This window comes from Pygoscelis adeliae, unplaced genomic scaffold (assembly GCF_000699105.1).
Source record: "Pygoscelis adeliae isolate BGI_AS28 unplaced genomic scaffold, ASM69910v1 Scaffold443, whole genome shotgun sequence".
In the NCBI taxonomy this organism is placed as follows: Eukaryota; Metazoa; Chordata; class Aves; order Sphenisciformes; family Spheniscidae; genus Pygoscelis; species Pygoscelis adeliae.
In genome coordinates, this window is record NW_008824447.1 from 369,792 (window position 1) to 371,941 (window position 2,150).

Genomic DNA, 2,150 nt, shown 5'->3' on the forward strand with positions numbered 1-2,150 from the left:
CAAACTGGATAATGGAAATAGAATATCTTCTCCATACAATTGCAACACAGCTATTTTTTTCCCCGGTGCCTTTCCAGCCCCACTCTCTTAGTAGCAATTCTTTCTACCTCAGTTAAGGTCTTAGCGACCCTGTTGCCTGTAGATAATTAATAATTAGTATCCCTTTAACTAGTTGCTATATTTTGATGCTGTAGCGCAAAGGTGGGCCTTCTGCAAGGGAGTTAGTGAGTTTGTGATGTCAGAGAGAGGAGAGTGTGATGCTGTGTATCTACTGCAGAGGTTGACCAGCTCTCCGTTTCCACCTTGGCTTATCCGCCGCTTGCTTGTTCGCGGGCGCATCACCCGAAATGCACGGTCTTTCTGTATGCTGATGCTTTTCCCATAAATCTCCTCACTGCAGCTACAGGCCTTACAGCTACCGGCATTTTGCACCTCCCACGACGCCCTGCAGCACAGATGTCTGTGACAGTGACTATGCCCCCAGCCGAAGGGTCACGGCAGCAACGGCCAAGGGCTATACCAGTGACTTGAACTATGATTCAGAGCCCGTCCCCCCGCCACCCACTCCACGCAGCCAGTACCTGTCGGCAGAGGAGAACTATGAAAGCTGCCCGCCTTCCCCGTACACGGAGCGGAGCTACTCTCACCATCTCTACCCGCCGCCGCCATCTCCCTGCACGGACTCCTCATGAGGGGTAGCCCCCCCGCCCCATTACCTGCCTCCGCCGTGAAAGTGTAAATACAAAATGTTCTACTGGGGAGGGGGGAGGGAGCTCTCGGCGAGGGATAAGGTAGGACAGTGTACAGTTAAATGTTATTAAATGGGGTGGAGGAATACTGAAGATATTTGTACAGAAGAAAAAAAAAAGGATATTTATATATTTTCTTAAACAGCAACTGCTGCTTGTGCCATAAGAAGAAAAATTTTTGTATAAAAGAACCCAGACATTTGTACAAAAAGTTTTTATTTTTGCAAATGGAACACAAAAACATGCCTTAATCCAGTGAAGTGACTGAGCACATAAGGAAATGGAAGGACCAGGATGTGTTACTTCTCCAGCGAGGTGAGATGTGGAGTTTGTCAATACCAAAAATGTTTAAAGTCATTAATAATAAAGAAGTCCGTCTCAGAGCAGCATACCATAGATACTTGGAAGTAGCCAAAAAACCTCTATGTTAACTACGGAGGGCCAGCAACTAAAGTTAAACTTGAAAACGCAGTCAGGACAGATATTAACCTTACACAAAGGGCTTTGTTTTCTACAGGAATACAGCAGTCATAGCAGTGAATCCAGAAAAATAATCACACGCTTTTTTAAATGAATACACCTCTGTTTTTCCTTAATGCATTTACCAAACTAGAGCATTTAGAGCTCTGTCCTTGCTTCTGGAATTTCAATGATTTTTGTTGGGTATATTTTAAAGTTTGCTTTTTTCTCCTGTTTAGCTTTTCCCATCTCTTCTGCGTCCTTTCTTCCTGCCCATGTCACTTTAAACCATGATATCCTTATTTAAAGTACTGCTAGAACTGGGCTGCTGTAAATTCTTTTTTTCTCCTAATTAGCCTTGTCATGCAGTGAGTATCATGCTATACATTACCTTCTTCATTTTGCCAACACGGTAGGATTCTGTTTTGTACCAGGTCAGTACGATTTTTCACACAATTGACAAGGGTAATATGCATATACCTGAATGATTTTTTTAGTCCCTTAAAAAAGAAAACCTTATTTTGACCTAGTGCCCAAAAAATGTCAAATATTTTTATACCACATATAATATAGACAGCATATTTATAAACTATAAATTTAACCGTGGATTGTTAGTTTTACCATAAATGAATAATATATCCTTGCAGTACTTTCAGTGTATATTGATATCACAGTATACAAATCATATATATAAAAATATATATATTATTTTTTCCTAGTAAGGAAGCATTTAACTTTCAGTGGAGCAACTGTCCATAAAAAAATGGATGTTTTGATCATTGGAAGGGGTTCCCATGCTGTATTAACTGCTCATGATTTCTTTGTGTTAGGTAAAGCCAGTTTTTCTCAGTATGATTTTGACATACCTCCTCTTTTGCGTGGTGTGAGTTTAATACTTTAGTATTAACCGCTGTGAATGTCAAATTTTAAGATACTCTTAAT

At 40.7% G+C, this 2,150-nt stretch overlaps 1 protein-coding gene across 5 annotated transcripts in view; it reads left to right on the top strand.

Moving 5' to 3' along the window:
* Positions 1-1,838, top strand: part of LRP6 (low density lipoprotein receptor-related protein 6) — a 118,129-nt gene extending 116,291 nt beyond the window's left edge. For 4 of the 5 annotated variants that reach the window (XM_009321016.1, XM_009321018.1, XM_009321017.1 and 1 more), the window contains one exon: positions 407-1,838. In XM_009321016.1, the coding sequence (XP_009319291.1) occupies positions 407-692 (286 nt within the window). In that variant the 3' untranslated portion in view covers positions 693-1,838. Of the gene's footprint in view, positions 1-400 lie in introns of all 5 variants that reach the window. The other variant, XM_009321014.1, reaches the window with a different exon arrangement.
* The last annotated feature ends 312 nt before the right edge of the window (positions 1,839-2,150 follow it).